We start from the raw sequence: 22,210 nt of genomic DNA, 5'->3' as shown, positions 1-22,210 counted from the left end.
AAACCAGTTTTGTGCACATCCCTAGTGCCAAGAATGCCCTTTAAAAAGTCAGACCCTTCTCAAGACTTCTAGGAGGAAACCGTGGGAAGAGCTATACTTCCCAGCGCTCTGTGCACACCTTCCAAGATGGTGTTTTAGCCAAGTTCTCAAAGCATGATGGTGTTTTATAGCTGCTTCCCTCACAAAGTAATCTTATGTAGATTTAACTCAGAGTACGTTCAGAAACAACTCCATTTTCTCCTTCTCCTTTCCCTCCCTTTTCCTTTCTGACTCTACCCCCAACATGCTCTACAGGATCTCCACTGGGACAAACTTCTAAATAACAAAACCTAAAAGATGGCTAGATAGAATATAGCAGATGGTTACAAGAATTCAGTGTAAAGAGACTTAATGGTTCCAGGGTGGTGTTTAAACTCTTAATTTACAACGTACAATAGTGTTGCTGTTTTTCACATACTAAATGTTTGTGGTTCCTTCCTTATTTTCTTTCTCTATCTTGGGGTCGGGGTGCCTGGCTTGTCTATATTGTTTCTGACCTGCCTCCTTTCTGAGGACCCTTAGGCCATTACACAGCAATGTCTTCTTACAGAGAGCAGATTTATTTGCTGCCTCTACTTAAGCATAACTTCTCTCTTCCTTGGAGAAATCTTTCCTGTACAGTGCACCTTTTATTCCGCCAAGCCTCCAGCTCACCCCCTCTCTCCTTTTCACCAGCTGTCCACCACCTGAAACTCCAACTGTTTTCCCCTCTCACGAACTGCCTTCTCTCCTGCATTCCAGTCAGGGTTTCTCTGTCCTTCCTGCAAGGGTCTCACTACTGCTGCTGTCAGTCAACCTCCTGCACAGACTTACAGATTTCTATAAGCATAACTTTTCAACATATATTTGCAACAGTGAACACATATAAATAACACTTGTAACAACAACACTCAAAAATGGTCAAACTAACAGAAATACCAAAACGTCAGAGTGCACAACTCAAATGCCCCGGTGGGCCATACCCAGCCATGACTGGGTGTGTGGAGACCAAGGTCAATTTTCAGCTGATTAGTTATTACATTACAATTAATTATTAAACATATTAATGAAAGTAAGGGGACGGAGAGGGTTGTTGTCAGGGAGGGGTTGTAGTCAGTGAGGCCAGGGGGCCACCACGGCCAAACACGGGCCAACGCCAGCCTCCTTCCATCAATGGGAGCCTGCTAGCCTCCCTCCACCATCATACCCTACCACCCAACTCACTTTAGTAGAGCTACCCATGTGGAACAATGGGGTATTTTGAGTTTCCCCATTGTTCCCTATGGTTGAAACACTCAAAGAGGCAGGTCTCATGATCAAGGAGTCCCGCCTCCACAGAGTTTGTGGGGAGAGTGGGCTAAGCCCACTCTCCCCGCAGACGAGCAGGGCAGCAGCCCTGGGTGGCCAGATTGGCTGCCCACACAACTGCCGGCTCCATTATGGAGCCAGCGGGGGCTGGGGGGATTGGGGGCCGTGTGGCCCCCGGAAGCTCCAGTATGCCCTGCATGAGCACTCAGGGCATACAGGAGAGACCCCCGAGCCAGGAGGCTGCTTTTAAGCCTCCTGGTCGGGGGTCTACTTGTGAGTTGCTGTGGCGCGGAGCCACACTGCGGCAACTCACGATTAGAAAGACCGGGTTTGTGGAGTGCTCACTCCTCAAACCCAGTTTAAGGGGAAGGGTAATTTGGCGTGTTAACCACCTGGAGGCATGATCAGGTGAAATCGGGCTAGGCTCCCCTAGACTGATTTCACCTAATTGTGGGAATAGCCTCAAAATGTTTCAAGGTTTGTTCTGTTGAAACAACTGGGTTGACTGGTATTTTGATGAAATGTTTTGGCCATCTGCGTTTTGTTTCAAGCTTGAAACTGAACGCAAAATCTGTTTTATGCACATTCCTACTGCATAGAGCTGCTGCTTCTGATCTGAAGGACAGACCAAGAGCTCTTCATGATTCCTGCTGTTGCTCCAGGATATTCCTACCTGCAGGCCAGCAAAAGAGTCCCTGTGGGCTGAATCCAGGCCCTGGGCCTTATTTTGCGCAGACCTGGCCTAAAGTAAAGCCTAATAATATGAGGACCTAAGGCTACAGCTTTATTCACCTTTGGTTTAATTTGGTCCTTCAAGTGAGTTCTATAGGCCATGGTGCAATTCTGTGCACACTTTTCTGGGAATAAGCCTCTTTGAACACAGTGGGACATGCTTATGAGTAAGCCTGCATAGGCTTGGGGTGCATATTTAGTTATTCTTGTCTGACTTTATCTGGGAAGTTGTATACTTGATCAAAGAGAAAGACATCAAACGAAATGCCTGTGCAGTATCTATGAAAAGGTTGCGTTCCCATTGTCCTTGGAAGTCATTTGTAGTATGTAAAATAGAGATATACTGAAGTTTCCTTCTTGCATGACTGCGGTTTGTCTCAAGAGGTTTTAATAGTGAATATAACATCAGACCAGTCTCAGGTACCTTCATGACAGCTTATTCCCAATTGTTATTTCATAGAGCTTGTTAAAGAAAGGTTTTTGCCTCTCTTATCTCTGTTTTCAGAGAGGGAATGATCATGAAGAGGTCCGGAGGTCACCGAATACCAGGCTTGAATTGCTGTGGACAAGGAAGACTGTGCTACCGATGGTCTAAAAGGTAACTTTCCAGAAGTCTCCTTTTCAAGTCTTTTACTTTGGATTTCTTTCATTAGCTTTGTGCTGAACATATTGTGTGACAGCACAGACGGCCGTTTCAGGGGGAAAGATCTGCAGGTGCTACAAATAATTTCTCATCTCTGACAAATGGCATGTTTTGAGCAGAAGCTTTTCACTGGGGCAGGACCTTTAATATTATTCCCACGCAATGTCTAAAGAAAAGTAGTCTTTTCACACCTTTTGCCCTGCTGAAGCATTACAGTTCTGCAGTCTGCCAAAAGCAGGATTAGAATGGTGGTTCCACAGGGCATTTCAAATCAATCAAATAGTATTTTATTCCCTGAAACACTTCACCAATGCCTGTCCCCCATGAAGGAAGTCCTAACTATATGTTTACTCAGAAGTAAGCTTCATTTTATTCCAGAAGGTGAATGCAGCAGTACATAAGAACATAGGAAGCTGCCGTATACTGAGTCAGACCATTGGTCTCTCTAGCTCACTATTGTCTACACAGACTGGCAGCAGTTTCTCCATGTTGCAGGCAGGAGTCTCTCTCAGCCCTATCTTGGAGAAGCCAGGGAGGGAACTCGAAACCTTCTGCTCTTTCCAGGGTGGCCCCATCCCCTGAGGGGAATATCTTACAGTGCTCACACTTCTAGTCTCCCATTCAGATGCAACCAGGGCAGACCCTGCTTAGCTAAGGGGAGAAGTCATGCTTGCTAGCACAGGACCAGCTCTCCTCTTCTGCCTATATTCTGTAAATATATATCACCATAGAAATTCACTTTTAAACAAATGAGTCCTCCAGTCTTAGGTTTTGTTTTGTTTTAGTGGTTTGTGCTAGGCAGGTTACAGGGATGTGTCTGGGCTCTTTTGTTAAGGATGGAGCAGGAGGTGCGTCCAGTGAGGTTGGGGCGGCTATTTCCATAGTCGTGGGGAATAGAGGATCTGGCATTGGCAGGACAGCACACCATTACAAGGGAAGGGAGTCCAGTAATTTAATTACTGTTTTTCCTTCCGGCTGCTCTGTCAACTCTCAGGCCTTGGGGAGTAGTTCCAACTCCCCTCTGAACCTAACCATGCTCCTTTGTAATGCCAGGTTGGTTCAAAATAAGGTCAAAAGCATCCATGAGAAAGAGGAGAGCTGGTCTTGTGGTAGCAAGCATGATTTGTCCCCTTAGCTAAGCAGGGTCCACCCTGGTTGCATATAAATGGGAGACTTGATGTGTGAGCACTGTAAGATATCCCCCTTAAGGGATGGAGCTGCTCTGGGAAGAGCATCTAGGTTCCAGGTTCCTTCCCTGGCATCTCCAAGATAGGGCTGAGAGAGATTCCTGCCTGCAACCTTGGAGAAGCCCCAAAAAAGACTGGGGCAGAGGGGCTGAGAACAAGGGGCCGAGAACTAGAGGTGCAGATGCTCTGTACCCAGCCCAGTTAGTTTATTTGTTATTTCTCGATGTAAACCGCTTTGGAACCTTTTGTTGAAAAGTGGTATATAAATGGTTGTTGTTGTTGTTTGACAATTTTTCCCTTTCTCCACCTATTGAAACCACCCTTTTGTTCAACAGTCCTCTATCTGACAGCATGCATGTACAGGGTCCCAGATGGTGCAGAGTGGTAGTTTAGTCTTTCCTGCAGCACTAGAGTCTTTTAAGGTGCCTGCATGGCAGGCCTCCTGCTCCTGACTGCTCCTCAAAGTGTTCGGTCCCTCACTAATCACCCAGTTCTTCACTCCTCAAATCAATACCTTTTCCCTCCTCCCCCACAACACAACTGTCCTCAACTGCCTCCATCCCAACATTCCACATCCCTTGGCAACCGTTGCCTAGCACCCATTGTCTGGACTCTTCCTCTCTTTTTAAAAATTTAATGTTTTTGGACATTTTGTATTTTACATACATCTTTCCGAGTTCCCTCCCTGCCCCCCACCCTGCCCCCTAGCCCAGCGTTCCTTTCTTGAGTCAGCGCTGGTTGGGGGGAGATGAGAAAAGAAAGAGATAGAGGGAAAGAGAAAGAGGGAGAAGGAGAGCAGATGCGGAGGGTGGGAAGAGGAGAAGAGGTACACACTGTTGCACCAGTAGATGTGGGTAGAGCAGCAGAGGGTTTTTTATTCTAGGAATAGTTCAAGGTAATTGTCCCAGATTTCTGACCATTTATCCTATCTATCTATCTATCTATCTATCTATCTATCTATCTATCTGTTTATTTATTTAACTTGTATACCGCCCAAACTTTCATCTCTGGGAGGTTAACAATGACATAAAAACAGTTAAAACAAATATAAAAGGTTAAAACAGATTAACAATTTAAAAACAGTATAAAATTGAAACCTACAAATTTAAAAAGCTGAAACAGGCTTGGGTGAAGAGATGGGTCTTCAGATGTTTTTTAAAAATAGAGATGGGGAGGATCGTATCTCAGTGGGAAGCACATTCCACAATCTCGGGGCAGCAATCGAGAAAGCCCATCTCTGTGGCCACCAGACGAGCTGGCGGTATTTACTTTTATGAGGGCCCATTTTTCATGTGCTGCTAACTTAAGCAGGCCATGCACCCAATCCTCACTCCTAGGTGGATTGGGAGAGTTCCACTGCCGCAATTTTATGTATGTATGTATGTATGTATGTATGTATGTATGTATGTATTACATTTATACACCACCCCATCTGGAGGCGATATTAATCTCTTGGCTACCAGTAAGCTCCTCCATAGCCATTATTTAGAACTTGATTTTAGTCCCCAGTCGGTTGGGATATACCCCAACACTACGTGCAGATCCTTCAGCGCAAGAGATGAATCCATCACTACTTTAATTCGTATAATAGCCTCCCTGCAGGAGCCTTGCACCATGGGACAGTCCCAGAACATATGTGTTAAGTTGGCATGAGGATTATTGCATCTCCAACAGTTACTATTTGAGGCCATTTTTAATCGCTTAAGACGTAGAGGGGTCCAGTAGGCCCTGGAAATAATATGCTGTTGGATTAGGTGCAATTTAAGATCCATCGAGCTGCATTTAACACTTCCTAAAATATCTTGCCATTGCACTGGTGACACTTTATCTGTAAGTTCTAGGTTCTATTTGTCCCTAAGTAAATCCAGTCCAGGGTCCATGTCTCCATGCACAAAGGCATATAGGTATTTATTTAGTTTTTGGAGAGAGGACATCTAAATGGCATACACTGGGGTTGCTGGGGCCGCCAGGGCATCCGGTCCAAATTGAGCAGATATGCTATGTTTCAGTGGCATATACTGCCAAGCACTTACTGATGGTAAATTGAACTCCTCTTGCATGAGTGTGAAGGGTGTGTAGTTATCATCTTCATTTATCAGCTATGATAACCAACTGATTCCTTTTTTCTACCCAATGTTTCCATAAAATTGGCTGTTTACCTGTCAATATGTGTGGGTTTCCCCACAGTGTCATATCCATGTGGGCATAGGGGTCATAGTTTAGTTGTCTTGCCAGTTCCTTCCAGGCATGTCGGGCTACTTGTATTGTAGGGGATTGATAATGGGGGTGTTTAAGATATCTGGAGCCCGGAGCTTCGCAGCCCTCTAAGGGTTTCAGAGTTCCACTAGCTTCACTTGTGCCCATTCTGGGCTTTCCCCTTCCATGCTGGTTTGCCAGTGTTTAGCTTGTGCAATTAAATACGTGTTATGATACAATCTAAGATTCACTAGATTGACGCCCCCTGTGTCTGCAGCTAGTTGGTGTCTGGACTCTTTCTCTGACATCACCTACAGTGGCTTCCCCCATTCCACTGGCTGCCATTTTAAAGGTTGTCATGAGCCCTATTCAGGCATTATGTTTTACCCTCATATAAGTGAACAGTGTACATGGGTTCAGATTTGTACACAGGTACAGTTATTTACGCATTATGTTAAACACAGGTACAGCAGTACACTTCAACCCAATTCAGACAATATGCTGTACGAGTGTACAGATGGCTGTACACTCGTACATGTGTTTGTGTGAATGACTGTACCTGTGTTCATTTTTAAAGTGAACCTGGATACAGGCCCTTCAAATACATAATACAGATAGGATGTGTTCTTCTGTACCTGCGTTCATCATAACATGTGAACAACTGTATTTGTATACAAATCTGTACCTGTATACATTGTACAGTCATCATATGAGTATTGAACATAATATGCCAATGGGCGTTTCCTATCTCGACCATGCATTTGAAGAATATGTATCCAAGTTCATTTTTTTAAATCAATGCAGGTACAGTCATTCACACAAAAACATGTACAAGTGTATAAGTATCTGTACAGTTGTACAATATAATGCCCGAATAGGGCTATGGTCTTTCTGGCAACTGCCATTTTCCCCTCCAGAATGTCCCCTGGAAGTGACACTGCATCTGATGTAGCATCATTACCAGGGTGCATTCTGGGAGAGAAATGGCAACCACTGGAGGGATTGCCACTGATAAGCCTTCCCCCAAACCTTTCACCCCATTTCACACTCTCTTAGAGTAAAACACTCTCCTTTCACACACACAGTTTTTCCAGCCTGCATTTCAGGAGAGTTTCAACCCAGCCTCAATTATGATGATGATTGATTGAGCTAGCTCTGGGATATTATCAGTTGTGTACTAGTTTTTTTTGTTTTGTTTTTTTAATCCCTGGGGTTGTTTCCCCCTGCAGAATGCAGCATTTCCTTACCTCTTTGCTGCAGCCTACCTTTACCTTCTCAAGCCACTATCCTGTGCACACTTACCTGAGAGTAAATCATATTGAACTCAGTGGGACAGAGCTATGAGTGAGCAGCCCTATTCACGCATTATGTTTAACCCTAGTACGATCTGTGAGCTCTGTACACAGGTAGATCTGTACACAGATACAATTATTCACATGTTATGTTGAACACAGGTACAGGAGTACATTTCCTGTCTGGATCCTGCTTTTCAGGGAGCCTATACCCAGGTTCGCTTTTTAAATGAACACAAGTATTATCATTTACACAGAATGTGTAGTGTACAGAAACCTGAATGCTCATACGACATATTGTCTGAATAGGGCCTGCGTGCTTAGGAATAAATGTCTCTGGAATTAATCTAAGAATGAATGAATTCTCCTTTTTCAATAATGAAATTGTCTTGAGAGTCCCCCCCCCTTTCCTTTAAAAAAAGAAAGAATTACATATTAGTGGCAGATGCCCGAAAACCCTGAGTACAGCAAGAGTGCTTTGTGTCCCCTGCCTCATTGTCCTCTGTGCTTTCCTCATTGAGAAGCACCAGACTGTCCTGAAAGTATTCACAAAAACTCGATTCAGTTTGGAATGAGAACATGATGCAGAGATCTTGTCCTGAACACACTGGGGTCTACTTTACACTGAAGTCATTGTTTCACAGAGCAGCTTTGCCTTCAACAAATAATAGTATTTATGACCTTAGTTGCCTTTTTGCACGTTCTGAGGCATCAGGTGTTGGACCAGACTCCTGTGAAGCTGAGAGAGACTGAGGCAGGTTTCAGGAGAATCTCCTGAGGGTCACTCTGCAGTTTACGCTTAATACGTGGAGGCAGCTTGTAATGGCATCCCTGCAGGCCTGACCCTACCATGAGGTGAGGAGTGAGGCACTTCCTTCATTCAACAGATTTGGAGCTGAAAAATTGGGAAGAACTCTCACCTTCCATGGCACCCAGCAAGAAATGAAGAAAAAGATGCAAGAAATGAAGGGAGATGAATGACAGTGGGTGAATTTGTGGGGGGAAGTTAGGGGAGCCTTTAATGAAGTCCTCAAGCTGTACTTCCCAAATCCCCTCACTTCTAGCCAAATTAGCTGCAGTTTCCCCTACTGCCACCTTCTGAAAACTGTAGCTATGAGAGCTGTTGCAAAATGTAATGGGGCCATACCCTCTTCCCCTGTAATTTAAGCATGGATGGATGGGTCTGTTTCCCTCCACTAGAACACACTGTGAAGGGAGAACAGCCTGGTCTTCCCACTGGAAGCATAGCAACCACACTGGCCTCTTCCTTCTTCCCTGAGGTGCAGGTGACATTTGCCCCTGGAGGGAGTACAAATGCCCCCTTGCTTGACCACCCAGCAATCTACACCTCTGCAACCTTCGCCACTTGCAGCTAAGGAGACTTAACAAAGCACTCTACCATCACAGGTACAATCCTCTTCCTTCATGTGGATGCTGTGCCAACTCATTACCTTCTGCTGCTTTAGGAAAGCGGCAGTGAGTCACCACCCCCTCTTCACCAGCCCTGCCCCCTGGGCTGGATCCAGTGCTGACACCACCTGCCTCCCTCACCAGCCCACCCACACCCTTCCCAATTTAATGTAACGGAGCCACAGAGCTCCATTACATTAAATGAGGAGGTATGAAACAGATCATTCTTTTCCACTTCCATTTTAATTAAGTCAGAGAAGAATTCAGGGGCTTGTGAAGTTTGCCTCTCATTAGAGGTGGGTTTTAACAAACACCTGAAATGATTTTCCGAGCATTTCTCAAGAGAATTTCACCAGCATCCCTCCATTAAAAATGCTTAGGATTTCACTTTACGCACTACTCTTTGCCATGGGATAAATGCAATCCATTCTTAGAACTGGGCTTTGAAAAATGAACATTTCAGTAGAATAGTTACATGTGCACATACCCAGGTGATAAAAATAGCTTGAAACTGTAAAGGAGTTCTCCTCCTCCTCCTCCCTCCCACAGTGCTTGGGAGGTCTACATGGAGCACAGAAAAACCTGCCTGTAATTTGCTTCTTCAACCTCTCCCCTGCCCCCCCCCCCACACACCACCACCACCACTCTGTGTTTTTTCTGCTGTGGAGCCTGTTGCTTGGCAATGAAATCTTTTCCAAAGCAAAATGTCTGTACACTTTCCATTAACTTTAATGGAATTAAGTAAGTGCACTTTTATAAATAAACCATTAGAGATGCAGAGTCAAGTCCCAGCACCGTTAGTGCTGGGCTGTAGGCAGCCATGGAACAAGGGCAGGATGTCAAGCTAGGAGCCAAACTCAGTGGATATTATTGCTACCCAGGAATAGTCACAGACTGCCCTAGAGGCCTTGATGGTGCTTTGGGGTCAGAGAGACCCTGGGTGTGTGGAGTCACTTTACAGTCTGGATGTCAGCCTCCCTAGGCAAGGGGAGGGGAAGGTTGGCTCCACAGCCCTCTCTGGTCCTGCCAAGGACCTCAGCCAAAGGAAGAAGGCAGTGGGGAGATTCTGGCACCTTTATCCACCCATCTGCCTTATAACTTGCAGTCTCCCTTTCTGGCTGAACCTGCCTCACACCCTGCAGAATGACATCCTTCTTCATTCTCAGACTGGCCCTTTAATGCCTCTCAGTATTGCAACATGGCTCACAAGGGGAGGAATCCTTATCTCATGAGGATGCCCTCTTTTGTATGATGCCTGCCACAGATCTTCTGGGCAAGTGTTTTCTGCCTCCCTATAATACTGATATTTGCCCCATCGCCACTGGCAGCCTCCTTTGGCCAAGGGGCCGCCTCCACCCACCCAACATAGAGAAAACCCCTCAGGACATGTATAGTGCTGTGAGCACAAAAGAGTCCTCTTCAGACATAATGAGCATCCCAGGTGCTCACAGTCACAGCGGGCAAAAGTGAGGAGGAAGTCCCGCTGCCCTGCTGTCAATCACCCCCTCACACTGCCGATCTCGGTTACAAAGCCATTTGTCTGAAGAGGGCAAATCCGTGAGCTGCAACCTGGAAGGTGCCCCCTTCAGACAAATGCCTCCCTCCCTTCAAACCATGATCGTTGGTGCGAGGGGATGACTGATAGTGACTTCCTCCCATGAGGCTGTAACCATGAGTGTCTGGAGCTAAAGAAGAGGGCTAAGACAGAGGATACTGCAGGGTATTTATTTATAACAATATGTTAACATTGAAATATTACGTAGGTTAAACTGCACATATCTGAGGCATCAGCCCTGTATCTAGCAGCAATAACTCGCTGCCTAGCAACATCCCTTAACCCTCCTAGCACTGTAACAGCGACTAAGCAGGTTGAGGCCCTGTCTTAAAGCAACATTGTCGTTAACACTTCCCACAATACACAACGTCATGCTGACCAGGCCACACACAGATGCCCATCCCACCTGAGCCCATCAGGTTCCTACACAAACGGGCCAGCATCACTCAGGTGTTACATGCAGCAGAACGAGATGGAAGGGTGGACTTTAATCATCCCTCCAGGGTGGAAGGGTGGACTTTATCCCTCTAGGTGTGTGTGTTGGGGGGCGTGCCCCGCTGTGTGAACAAAGTTCCTTGCAAGTAAACACACACACACACACACACAAATCTGAGAGAACAGTACTGAAGAGCTGCTGCCAGTCAGAGTGTACAGTCCTGGACAAGATGGCCGACAATGTGATTCAATAGTTCAAGGAACTGTTGTATGTTCATAATCTTTAGAGGGCAGAAAAAGCAATACTGCTTTGGGAAGCAAATAATGGAAGATTATAAAAGCTGTGGGGAAATATTAGCTTGTTTGAGCAAAACGGGCTAGGGCTGTAGGTCAGTGGTAGAGCATCCATTTTTGCATGCAGAAAGCCTTTTGGATCTCTCGATGACTTCCAGTACCATCAACGTCAATACCATTGACAATAATATCCTTCTGGGATGCCTGAAGGGGTTTGGAGTGGGAGGCACTGCTTTGCAGTGGTTCCACTGCTACCTCTCGGGTATGTTCCAGATGGTGTCGCTTGGAGACTGTTGCTCTTCAAAACAAGGGCTCCAATATGGAGTCCCACAAGGCTCCATGCTGTCTCCAGTGCTTTTTAACATCTACATAAAACTGCTGGGGATCATCAGGGGATTTGGTGCAGGGTGTTATCAATATGCTGATGACACCCAAATCTATTTCTCCATGTCAACTTCAGGAAATGGCCTAACTTCCCTAAATGCTTGTTTGGAGGTGGTAATGGGCTGGATGAAGGAGAACAAACTGAGGCTGAATCCAAGCAAGACATGAACTCATTGTAGGAGGTAGAGACTTAGAAAGTGGTTTAGAACTGCCTGTTCTGGATGGGGTTACACTCTCCAGGAAAGAGCATGTGCGTGGTCTGGGGGTACTTCTCGACCTAAACCTCTCCCTAATATCTCCGGTTGAGGCAGTGGCCAGGAGTGCTTTCTATCAGCTTTGCCAGCTATGTCCATTTCTGGAGATAAACTACCTTAATGGATTTAGTGGTACATATGTTGGTAACATCCAGACTTGTCTATTGCAATGCACTCTGCGTTACGCTGCCTTTGTACATAGTTCGGAAACTACAGATAGACAAGAATGCAGTAGCTGGGTTGGTTTCCGGGGCTGCCTGAAGAGATCACATTAAACCCACTTTAAAAGAATTATGCTGGCTGCCAATAAGTTTCTGTGCGAAATACAGAGTGCTGAATCTTTATCTATAAAGCCCTGACTGGCTTGAGTCTGAGGTATTTAAGAGAATGCCTTCTTCTTCATCAACCCGCCGTCTTTTAAGATCATCTGGGGAGGTCTGGTTGTGGTTGCCACCAGCTCGGTTGGAGGTGACTCGAAACCGGGACTTTTCTAGAGTTGCCCCGGAACTCTGGAATGTGCTTCCTAATGAAATTAGAGTTTCCCCTTCTCTGTATGTTTTTAAGAAAAACCTGGAAACATACCTGTTTAGCTAGGCTTTTAGTTTATAGTTTTAAAGCTTAGGGTTTTGGAATTTTATTTGTTTTTTAAATGGTTTTAATTGTGTTAATGTTTTAATGGTTCTTTTTAGATTGTGAACCACCTAGGGACTTCTGTATGGGGCGATATAGAAATGTACTAAATAAATAAAGTCCCAGATTCAATCTCCGGTTCAGTCAACCCAGGTTAAACCATCCAGAGATGGAGGTTTGGCATGGTGTACAAATATAATTAATTAATTAATTCAATTACATTTCTGGCATCTCCATTTAAGGTTGGGAAAGACTCCTGCCTGAAATCCAGGTGGACTTCTTCCAGTTGGTGTAGACCAGGGCTGCTCAACTTCAGCCCTCCTGCAGATGTTGGCCTACAACTCCCATAATCCCTGGCTATTAGCCACTGTGGCTGGGGATTGTTTGTTTGTTTGTTTGTTTGTTTGTTTGTTTGTTTATTACATTTTGTGATAAATCCAAGGAGCCCAGAGCGGGGTACTACATACTTAGGTTTTAACTCACAACAACCCTGTGAAGTAGGTTAGGCTGAGAGAGAAGTGACTGGCCCAGAGTCACCCAGCTAGTATCATGGCTGAATGAGGATTTGAACTTGGGTCTACCCAGTCCTAGTCCAGCACTCTAGCTACTACACCATGCTGGCTCTCTTAATATGGGAATTGTAGTCCAAAAACAGCTGGAGGGCCTAAGTTGAGCCAGCCTGGTGTAGGCAGTACTGAGCTAGATGGTCCAATGTCTGATGGCATAAGGCAGCTTCCTATGATCTTGGAATAATAGAGCTGTCACCAGGAGCTTCGCATGGTGCTTTTACTTCAAATATCCCACGGAAGGGAGTGTGTGCTTTCAGACTTTGGCCAGATACTCCCTGAAGTCCCTGCGAGATCTTTGGGAGTACTTCACACACAACTCGGATTTTTCCTTCCAAGTTTAAGCTTAGCCCTCTTTATATCGGGGTAAAAATAATACCCTGTATTTCAGTCGCTTTTTCAGGATAAAGAGAGAGCGACTGCCAGTCAAGCTTTTGAGATGCAAGCTTTTAAGATGCAAATAGGGAGCTGCCTTCTGTAATGCTACAATTCTTATTCGGAGTGGCTTCGCTAGTGGCATACTGAGAACTGAAGCACTGTGTGAAAAACTCCCTGATTAAAGACATCTGTAGTTGGTTGATCAAATGAGTTTTAATCCGTTAATCATTCCTGTAAATCTGCAATATAAAACACTTTTCTCAAGAGGCGTGCAAAAGAGGGCAAGTATCTTCTAAGATGGCACCAGCCAGTTTTTGTGAAGTCATATGAAAATTATTTATTTATTTATTTTTAAATGCTGTCTGATGTAATAGGGGAGTACTTTTGATCAAAAGTTTTAAATTGCTTGATCCACTAATCACTGGAGCCTACTAATACAATTTCTTGTATTCTTTTCCCAGGTGGCTAGTAGTCAAAGACTCCTTTTTACTGTACATGAAGGCAGACAGCGGAGCAATTTCCTTTGTCCTGTTGGTAGATAAAGCATTCAGCATCAAGATTGGCAAGAAAGAGACAGAGACAAAGTATGGACTGCGAATAGACAATCTCTCCAGGTGAGATGTTTTCCTGCAACAGCTTCTGATCCTGTTACGTGTAGACGTAGTCTTTGTACTGTGCTAAGTGATGTTCGAGCCATAAAGACCTTACAGTTGTTGATGCTGTCATATACAACTACCTCTTTTCCTAGGGCTGGGGCTCCTTGCTATAATCAGGGCCATCCCGTGCGGGGAGTGGGGCCCAGAACACGTAAGCATGAGCAGGGCCCCAGCCATGCCCCTAATGTTGAGGGGCGTCATCATTCCTTGATGAAAAAGAATACAAGCTACCTGTAGCCAAAGATTGATAGGACCATAAAATTGAAAAAGTGGTAGAAAATGAAGATGCAAAAATATTATGGGACTTCCGACTACAGACAGACAAACATCTGCCACACAATACACCAGATATAACTGTAGTCGAGAAGAAAGAAAAACCAGTTAAAATAATCGACATAGCAATACCAGGGGATAGCAGAACAGAAGAAAAAGAAATAGAAAAAATCACCAAATACAAAGATCTACAAATTGAAATTGAAAGGCTGTGGCAGAAAAAGACCAAAATAATCCCAGTGGTAATTGGCGCCCTGGGTGCAATTCCAAAAGACCTTGAAGAGCACCTCAACACCATAGGGGCCACAGAGATCACCATCAGCCAATTACAAAAAGCAACTTTACTGGGAACAGCCTATATTCCGCGACGATATCAATAATAACAGCAACAACATTGATAATAAAATTCAGCCATCCCAGGTGCTTGGGAAGGACTCGGTGTCTGGATAAAACAAACCAGTCAATAACACCTGTCTGACTGTGTAAATAAATAAATAAATAAATAAATAATGTTGACTAGAGTAATACAATAGTAGAATTTTACAGTTGGAACAGACTTCGGAGGTCATAGGAACATAGGAAGCTGCCATATACTGAGTCAGACAATAGGTCCATCTAGCTCAGTATTGTCTACACAGATTGACAGCAGCTTCTCCAAGGCTGCAGGCAGGAATCTCTCTCAGCCTTATCTTGGAGATGCCAGGGACAGAAATTGGAGCCTTCTGCTCTTCCCAGAGTGGCTCCTTCTCCTGAGGGGAATATCTTGCAGTGCTCCCACATCAAGTCTCCCAATTCATATGCAACCAGGGCAGACTCTGCTTTACTAAGGGGACAAGTCATGCTTGCTACCACAAGACCAGCTCTCCTCTTCTTCTCCAACCTCCTGCTTAGTACAGGAAACAGCAACAGCATCCTTGACAAATGTCTCTCCAGCCTCTCTTTCAGAACCCCCAGCAAAATAGGATCATGAAATTTTAAAGCTGGAAGGGGCATAATTGCCCTGAAAATGTTTTGATATGCTATTTAGATGAACTATTATGGTATTAATGTAGTGCTGATATTACATTGCTATTGTTTATGTGTTTATATTTTGCTGTATATTTTTATTGTCTGCTTTGGGCATAATTGTTGTGGGAAGGCAGTATACAAATAAACCAGTGAATGATTTTCTCTCTCTCCCTAGGTCACTGATTCTGAAGTGCAACAGCTACAGACATGCTCTCTGGTGGGGCCAAGGAATAGAAGAATTCATTCAGAAAAATGGAAAGAACTACCTTAAAGATCACAGATTTGGTTCTTTTGCACCACTCCGGGAGAACACCTTGGCAAAGTGGTAAGAAAAACTCTAGTAGCCTTTCTCAGCATAGAAATCGAATTGAGTGATGGAACAGGCTTTGCTCATTGAATGTGTGCCTGTCATGCAACTGTTAACAAGCGGCTGCACTGAGAGTGACTGCAGTCCATCAACAGGTGAAGAGTTTCAGGTTGACCACCCCTTCCCCTTCCCCCACTGTATCATTATTTATATATCATATTCATATATATATTAGAGAGAATAATCTGGACTAAACTGATATTTACATTTGAACCAGTTAAGGTAGAGAGCTTTAGATTTATAATTTATAAAGCTTGCTTTGTATACTACCAAAGCATATCCTTCAAATAAATTGAGAGATCTGTTCTTATCTCTTTGTATCCACATTACCATAAAAAGAAACTCCTAAGGAGCCCTTTTGTTTTGCAAAAAGCAGGCATGATAGGTGCTTGAAACAACTTGGAACAGCAAATTAACAGAGTCTTGAGTCTAGACCTCTAGACTCAGGAAGTCCAGATTTTTCTTCACTGCTCTTCCCAAAATGTTCTTTTGTTCATGAAATAGTCTCTGTCAGCCACATATGCAGATTTTAAGAAGTCTCTATTGATTCCCCTCAGTATGTTCATTTATTCTGGAGCTCTGAATTTTTTGTTAAAATCCTCCTAAGAAGATAGCTATAGATAGATATGCAAATTTGAATTATTCCTCTGTGGGGGGAAAATTGAAACCTGAGAATCTGGGGATTTGGAGAATAATTCTCTGAAATATTCTCACTCCTCTAGGTGAAAAATAATTGAATAAATTTGAATTGGGGAATATTCTTTTCCAAGTTTAGTTTGAGCCCTTTCCCCTACATCACTTTCTGGGTCAAAATTCATTTCCTCCAAATTGCTGTTGTCCTGCAGGGGGAAACTTGCAGGTGCTATATAAGTATGATTTTCATCACAAAAATGATATGGGGTAAAATGATTCAAAACTGCTCCCACTACCATGGGGGTGGCCCAAGTTATTGTGGTGCCCGAGGCAAGGCACCAGATGCTACCTTGCCCAAACACCCTGTTGGAAGCCAGCCACCTTTCAAAACCAACCCTTGCAAGCTCTGGAAGTGGTGCCGGGCAGGTGTGGGGAGGAGGGAAAGTTGCCAGCAGCCCCCTCTTCGCTCCTCATGCTTCTTGCAAGCCAGCAAGGGTCAGGATGGCCCCAAAGAGCTGTTCCGGGGGCAGCAGCATGGGGCATCTCACCACCCTGCTGGTGCCTCAGTCATCTTCTTCCTGAGGCAACCGCCTCACTCTGCCTCATGGAAGAGTCAGGTCCCTTGGGAGATCCTACTCATGGCTCTCCATGATCACATCTAGCTGAAGCTCTGAATGAGCACAACCATCGTTCCCTCCCTCTTCCACCCAGCTGATTAGAAAATAAAAGTACTGTTATATTTTAGGTATGTGAATGCAAAGGGATACTTTGAAGATGTTGCAAATGCCATGGAAGCAGCGAAAGAAGAGATTTTCATCACAGATTGGTGGTTAGTATTTACTTTTCATGGTCTGATCCTGTATTCCACCACCCCACACCACCGCTGGAGGTAACTCCTAGAACTATTTATGACAACGCTACACTGTTCAGAACCGTTTCAGCATGGAAATGAACAGTGTGACCAGATGGCTTGGCAACAGAGCCAACTGTCCCACAGAGGGAGTTTTCACTCAAAGGCCTTTTGAGGACACTTGGCTGGGAAAACAAAGCAGAACTAATAAAACATTAGAAGACAGAAGTTGCTTTAAAACCAGTGCTTCATCTTCAGTCTGAGTTTTTCCTTCCCAAGAAAAGTTTGCAGGCTTTGAATTCACCTTCCCTTAATTGTGGAAATTAAGCCAAATTTGAGGATTGGAACCATGGTAGCAAAAAAAGATGTACGCAACCATAATGTTACAAAGCGAACCATTGGAACCAAACAAATGATGTATTAATTATGTGATTGGGGCCTGCATGTTTGCTAGAATTGCTACACAAATAAATAAATAAATAAATGTATTATAAATAGAACCACATGGTTAGCTATTTAGCTCCCTCTTAGGAATCACCAGCCACCTAATGGTGCAGCGGGGAAACAACCTGCCTAGAGAGCAGGAAGCTGTTGGTTTGAATCCCTGCTGGTGTGTTTCCCAGAATATGGGAAACTCCTACATTGGACAGCAGTGATATAAGAAGGTGCTGAAAGGCATCATCTCATACTGCACAGGAGATGGCAATGGTAAGCCCCTCCTGTACGCTACCAAAAAAACCACATGGCTCTGTGGTCACCAGGAGTTGACACCGACTCAACGGCACAACCTTTAGGAATCACCACTTGCCACTGAAGGACAAACAGTGGTGAGAGTAATCCCTTCCCTTACCTATAACCCTCAGGTGGTTGCAGTAAATGCAGGGATGCCTCTATCAGCACACTATGTGTGGTTGCCTCTGCTGATTTCAGCAGGCCACACCCACCCCAGGGGCAATTTGCTAACTGAGGTGCCTCCTAAGAACATAAGAACAGGCCTGCTGGATCAGGCCCAAGGCCCATCCAGTCCAGCATCCTGTTTCACAGAGTGGCCCACCAGGTGCCTCTGAGAAGCCCACAGGCAAGAGGTGATGGCATGCCAACTTCTAAAAGTTACAGGTAAGAGCAGATATTCCCCTCCCGTATCAGCAGCAACCTGCAATTCATACTAGATCACTGCTTACAACTGTAGAGGCCAATCTTTTTGGCAAGTGTGCCATAATATGAAATAGTGTCACACTACTGTAGATTCTGCATGTCCCCAACTCCCCGCCTATTTAGAGGAAAAATGGCACTGGTTTGAGAGTATTTGAACTAAGCAAGAAAGTATTTGAACTGAGCAAGAAAACTGAAGACATTGTCACTTTGCAGTAAGAATGTCTCTAGTATAAGAATGTCTCAACTGGTATTTAGAGGCATCCTGCCTCAGAGGCTGGAGGTGGCCTGTAGCCACCAGACTAGTAGCCATTGATAGACCTGTCCTCCATGTTCTTTGAACTGTAGTTAGTTCCTTCCTTACTTCCTTACTTCCAATGTATATACTGTACTACTTTTCCACCATAAACGGTCCTCAGGGCAGTTAACTGTAAAAACTTTAAAACAATAAATGCACCAAAAATAGAAGCCAGTAAAACCAGCAATTGTACGATCTAAAAGAGAGCAATACGCCAAAAAATCACATCAAAAATCACATCAGCAGGTCATACCAAGTGACAAGCCTGATGAAGTGCAGTGGTCTGCTTCCCTAAAGGTGGTGAGCGGAGCAGCCAGGTAAGGCTCCCACTGGAGGGAGTTTTATTTATTTTAAATATTTATATCCTGCCCCACACAGTAAAAACACAAGACAATAGAATAAAACACAAAAAGACACACTAAAAGATAGCAAGATAAAATCGGTAGACTTTATTACATTCATTGACCAGTGCTTATATATAAGATAGAATAACTGCTAGATAAGCTAAAATAAGATAAAACTGTTCAATAGCAAAGGTATAGCTAGTGGCAAGACCCTGTCCCAAGTGTCCATCAGCCTGTCATCAGACTGTTGGGAGCAGAGCCTCTCCAGATTATCTAAGTGAGCAGGCAGACTGAGGTGGAGTAAAGGGGTTCTTCAGGTACTTGAGGCCCAAAATGTTGAAAGATAGCTCCAATAGTCCTCAGTAGGACCCACTGAGAACTGAGCCATCTGCTAGAGTGATATGGAATCCTGAGCTTTTAAGACTCTGACAGAGAGAATAGGAATATGCTGGGAACTAGCTCCTGTGCATATGGATACAGAGGATCAGTTGTCATATGGAACCACAGCTAAATTTTGGCTCCGGGCAATGTTCTCCCCTCCGCTGGCCATATGAAGCCTCAGAAGAATTCTACTTCCAACTGAGATTAAAAACAAACCAATATTGGTCATGATGTCTGAACTACTGTTCTTGGTTTATTCTAACCAACTTCCCTAAAATTAACCAAAATCTGAATGAAAGATATGAAGTGGGTTTCAGATCTCCATTTGTTTCAAGCATTTTGGTCAGAACAAGGCTGCACAGCTGAGGCCTTTCAGCTGCCGTTGGGCAACAACTCCCATCTTCCCTGACTATTGGTTACTGTGGCTGGGGATGATAGGAGATAGTCCCGCAACACCCAGAGAGCCGAGGTGGTGCAGTCCTGGGTTAGAATAAACCAAGATGGGTCAGTTCAGACATCACAGCCAATCTTGGTTTATTTTTAGAATTTCTTGTAGGCCCTTGCAGTCAGGGGATGGGGAAGCACATGCTTCGAACCCTGGGGACATTATGTGGAACTAAGTTTTAACCATGGTTTTGCACGACCGACAACTGAAACTTAGCATACTTTTGATGAAAGGCAGTATGAAAATTTAACTGTAAATATATAAATAAAACTGACCCGGAGAGAATTGCTAGCACTAAATGGTTGTGGTGTGGATTCATTCATGTGGATCAAGGGAGCGTGGTCTTCAGTATGTGATCTTGGAAGATTACTCAGTGTGCTCACTTCACCAACAATAGACTGTTGACTCACTCACAGATGTTGGCTGCTGCATAGACTGCAGCATTGTTTGCAACAATGAATAGAAACTACATTCAGAAAATAAAGCGTTCTAGGGAGCAGTTGGGGGGTTGGGTTTTTTATATCAAACTGTTTTTTGCAAATGTTAGCTAACTAGGCTGGGGGTGGGTAGAAGTTGGGCCACAGTCCACAACTGGATTACTGGCTAATTTCCAGTTGATTACCAATCCTGCTGCTTTTTTCGGCGGGGCGGGGAACAGTACCTTTAAGCATGAGTAAAGCAGGTCCTTACCAGCTCTTCCACCATCCCGTTGCTTTTCTGGGCGCAGCACTTTGCTGCTTAGAAGTCTGCAGGGCGCAGCTGCAGGACTTCACCGAGCCGCATTACTAGCGTGGCCACGCCTTGAAGAGCCTATTATGTCCAGTGCCAGGCAAGCTGCTTCTACAGAGCTAGCACCCATGGGGATGCTAGGAAGTCACAGAGATACCAAGAAGATATGCAGGGGGGAAGTATGGTAGGAACTACACATCCCAGATATGAATTTGTGGCAGTATACACATATACTAAATTAAATTAAATTAAATTAAATTAAATTAAATTAAATTAAATTAAATTAAATTAAATTAAATTAAAAGATGTCCCCACACATCTTCTTCCCAACATCTCCATGGACTCCAGTTCTGCAGAAAAGGCTCTCCCAGTGCTGGACATGGCAGATATTGCACAGAGCTAGCTGCACTGGACACACTCTTCTCTGCATGTCTCCACGAGGATGGTACACAGAACTGGACATTCTTCCTCCAAGGGGTTTAGGATGCTGTGCATGGTTCTACACTGTGACCTTGTGCAATCAAGTGACACGCTGCTAGTTCAGATCTTGTCTCTTCTGTGAACTTACTAGGTGGCCTTAGTCACGTCACTCCATCTCAGCTTTGGTTCCCCATGACGATAGAGGGATAATACTTACTTGCCTTACAAGGTTACTGTAAGTATTACATCAAGATAATACTAGTGAAGTGTTCTGCACACTCAGAAGGCACTATCGACAGATAGACTCCAGCTAGGCCCTGAGGCATGTTCTTCCCTCCCCTCCCCCCCATGCCCCTTCTATTTATATTTTCAAGGGTTATACTAGCTTTTCTTTCTTTCTTTCTTTACAGGCTGAGCCCAGAGATATTCTTGAAGCGGCCAGTGGTGGAAGGGAATCGCTGGAGATTAGACTGCATTCTGAGGCGGAAAGCTGTAAGTGTGCTGTGTGCTCCAAACCTTACAACAAATCTGTAAGGTAGGCTGGTGTTATCCCCTATATTATACATAAGGGATCAAGGCCAAGAGTAGCAGCTTCCCTAGTGAATTTGTGACTGAGGTGAGATTCTTGGCTCACAGCTCAAACTCTTAGCCACTACACCAGGGTTTTCAAGCTTCACAGCAACTTCTGGAAGGAACTTCTCGGATGAATGTTTAGTGAACATAATAGGGTCTCTAGGAACATAGGAAGCTGCCATATACTGAGTCAGACCATTGGTCTATCTAGCTCAGTATTGTCTTCACAGACTGGCAGCAGCTTCTCCAAGGCTGCAGGCAGGAATCTCTTTCAGCCCTATCTTGGAGAAGCCAGGGAGGGAACTTGAAACCTTCTGCTCTTCCTAGAGTGGCTCCATCCCCTAAGGGGAATATCTTACAGTGCTCACACTTCTATTCTCCCATTCATATGCAACCAGGGCAGACCCTGCTTAGCCAAGGGGACAAGTCATGCTTGCTACCACAAGGCCATCTCTCGCCTTTGAACTTTTCATACATACTTCCCTTAAACCTTTTGAATACAGTCTCCTGTATTGTTTATGGGGTTTAATGAAACAAACACTTTTTTTTTAAACCACCTTGGTTCCCCAGATATAGTTGGGCTACAGCTCCCATTATCCCTAGTCACCAAAGGACATGGTGGCTGGGGATGTTGGGAGCTGTAATTCAACAACATCTGAGGAACCAAGGTTGAGAACTCCTGTACTGCCTTATACCAGCTCTTAAAAGGTACAATCTTATGCTCCATTAGATTGATAGAGTGGGGTCCACACATTTTGACAGGTCTTGATAGCCAGCCAAAAATGTGTGGTTACCAAAA

The 22,210-nt window shown here is 44.4% G+C and overlaps 1 protein-coding gene across 2 annotated transcripts in view; it reads left to right on the top strand.

Moving 5' to 3' along the window:
* PLD1 (phospholipase D1) overlaps positions 1 to 22,210 on the top strand; it is a 174,893-nt gene that overhangs the window by 79,664 nt on the left and 73,019 nt on the right. For both annotated transcript variants that reach the window (XM_053307830.1, XM_053307831.1), the window contains 5 exons: positions 2,564 to 2,656; positions 13,744 to 13,896; positions 15,395 to 15,544; positions 16,965 to 17,048; positions 21,249 to 21,330. In XM_053307830.1, the coding sequence (XP_053163805.1) occupies positions 2,564 to 2,656; positions 13,744 to 13,896; positions 15,395 to 15,544; positions 16,965 to 17,048; positions 21,249 to 21,330 (562 nt within the window). The remainder of the gene's footprint in view (positions 1 to 2,563; positions 2,657 to 13,743; positions 13,897 to 15,394; positions 15,545 to 16,964; positions 17,049 to 21,248; positions 21,331 to 22,210) is intronic.

This window comes from Hemicordylus capensis, chromosome 3, assembly GCF_027244095.1.
Source record: "Hemicordylus capensis ecotype Gifberg chromosome 3, rHemCap1.1.pri, whole genome shotgun sequence".
NCBI classification, from domain to species: Eukaryota; Metazoa; Chordata; class Lepidosauria; order Squamata; family Cordylidae; genus Hemicordylus; species Hemicordylus capensis.
This window is presented reverse-complemented; position numbering and strand designations above follow the sequence as displayed.